The 2,598-nt window shown below is 33.6% G+C and overlaps 1 protein-coding gene across 1 annotated transcript; it reads left to right on the plus strand.

Annotated features, from left to right (window-relative positions):
* Positions 1-372: 372 nt before the first annotated feature.
* LOC126505797 (olfactory receptor 5K3-like) lies at positions 373-1,299 on the plus strand. Its single transcript, XM_050149048.1, is given in 1 exon segment — positions 373-1,299. A coding segment is annotated over 1 exon segment (927 nt).
* Positions 1,300-2,598: the final 1,299 nt, after the last annotated feature.

Raw genomic sequence — 2,598 nt, forward strand, 5'->3', positions numbered from 1 at the left:
TTTATTTAAATGTGTTTTAAGGAACCAAAAAATTAGCTATTTAAGGACAATAAACAAAATCTGGGTACACAACTTTGCATGATATATTTATACAGAAACAGAAAGATAATCCTTTCCAACTTTAAGTACCCAGCATGATTCTTAAAACAGTCCTGTAAATTTCAAAAATGTTGACTCTTTCGAGTAAAGAAAACCACAAAAAATACAGGAGCTCTTTATTTCAGGGACAGCAGATAAAATTTGCATAGGAAAATATTCTGCTGTACCAATTAATAATAACAGTAAATAATAATAATAGTAATAATGTGGGGAATTGATTGATTCACAGTCACAATATTACATCTTTCTCACTAGTCAACAGAGAAGCTGAAGATGACTGAGGACAACTACTCCTTGACAACAGAGTTCATCCTGCTGGGATTCTCAGATCACCCAGAACTAAAGACCCTTCTATTCCTGGTGTTCTTAGCCATCTATCTGGTCACTATGGTTGGGAATCTCGGACTGGTGGTCTTGATCTACATGGAACGCCGTCTTCACACACCTATGTACATCTTTCTGGGAAACTTGGCTCTCATGGATTCCTGATGCTCCTGTGCCATCACTCCCAAGATGCTACAGAACTTCTTTTCTGTGGACAGAATGATTTCTCTCTATGAATGTATGGCACAGTTTTATTTTCTCTGTCTTGCTGAAACTGCAGACTGCTTCCTTCTGGCAGCAATGGCCTATGACCGCTATGTGGCCATATGTAACCCTCTGCAGTACCACACCATGATGTCCAAGAAGCTTTGCCTTCAAATGACCACAGGAGCCTACATAGCAGGAAACTTGCATTCCATAATTCACATAGGGTTCTTGTTTAGGTTAACTTTCTGTAGGTCTCATGTAATCAAGCACTTTTTTTGTGATGTCCTCCCATTATATAGACTCTCTTGTGTTGACCCTTATATCAATGAATTGATGATACTCATCTTTTCAGGATCTGTTCAAATCTTTTCCATTAATATAGTCCTGATATCTTATTTCTACATCCTTTTTACTATATTCACAATGAAGTCCAAAGAGGGAAGAAGCAAAGCCTTATCTACATGTGCTTCCCACTTTCTGTCTGTGTCAATATTTTATGGTTCTCTTCTCTACATGTATATTCGACCAAGTTCAGTGAATGAAGGAGATAAAGATATACCTGTTGCTATTTTTTATACTTTAGTAATCCCATTATTAAACCCTTTTATTTATAGTTTGAGAAATAAGGAAGTAATAAATGTGATTAAAAGAACCATGAAGAAAAGATGATTTTGTAGTGTTGTGAAACAACTGTCTTCTCCACTGGACAATTTATTTTCACTGGATACTATCATTCTCCAAAATTACATATATAGAAAAAGTAAAAAATGACACAAAGGAAAAACATTAATGCATTAGACTGTTTGAATCAAATTATTTTGAAAAGTAATGTTCTGCTAAAATTTTCTTCTAATATCTGAGGAACTGGGAGCAAATCGAACTTTTAGGATTGTTCATGGAGGTGACAGGTTTTGATATAGTCAACAAATTTAAAGAATAAAATCTAGAATATATATGCTATTCTCCTTATGATTTCTTGATCCCAAAGCATAATTAGCACAGTATCAGGGAGAGTTGAAGTTCTCAAATACAAATCCTTTTTTCTGTAAAACCATTGATGAGAATTAACTTCACATTTATATATAATGTTTTTTCCTATGGCCTTAGATATTTCAGCTACTATGTATGAACATCCATTCAAACGTGGTCTCTCATTAAGAGCATTTCATATTTGTTATGTACAATTTTACTCTTATTCTATAGAGTGGATTATTTGTATTCTGGAGTTTAAAATGATGCTCTTTATGATGAAATTCCTAAGGACTTTATTTTTGTTATTCTGTATTTGCTCATCAACATGACATTCAATTCATTAAACACAATCATTAACAAAAGTTTTCTGTTATGATCACTGATTTGCTTTTGTGCTTAAGACAACCAACAAAAACTGATACTAAAAAAAACTATTGGCACATTCATAGCATATGTACAAGATAGTGATACCATGTTCAAGTAATTCATAAGGTAGGAAATTTGTGAACTTATTTAAACCGTAGTATTAAGTCATCAAACAATTTTGCAAATATGAGACAACAATACCTTACTGTAAACATCATATCTGCCAGTCAGTATGTGAGGCTTTCTATACATACTACAGGCCAAGTAATTATTTATTTTTTGGTGTTTTCCTTAAATAAAAAAATTCATACACTTGTAAATAATGGATATCTTTTTCCAAGCTCATCCCAGCAAACACAGTCACATTTGGAATCTGAGTCAATACTTCACTTTCCCCCATGTGTTTTAGTTTTAGCAACTAGAAGTTATATTGCCTTCTTTAGGAGATCAAATTATAGACTCACTGACCTTTATTTATCTCTAGAAACCAATTATGAGTGAGTACATCCCATGTTCATCTTTTTGGGTCTGGGTTACCTCACTCAGGATAGTGTTTTCTATTTCCATCCATTTGCATGCAAAATTCGAGAAGTCATTGTTTTTTACCGCTGAGTAGTATTCTAATGTGTA

This window comes from Alexandromys fortis, unplaced genomic scaffold (genome assembly GCF_014885135.2).
Source record: "Alexandromys fortis isolate MF-2015 unplaced genomic scaffold, M_Fortis_MF-2015_v1.1 scaffold_4, whole genome shotgun sequence".
Classification (NCBI taxonomy): Eukaryota; Metazoa; Chordata; class Mammalia; order Rodentia; family Cricetidae; genus Alexandromys; species Alexandromys fortis.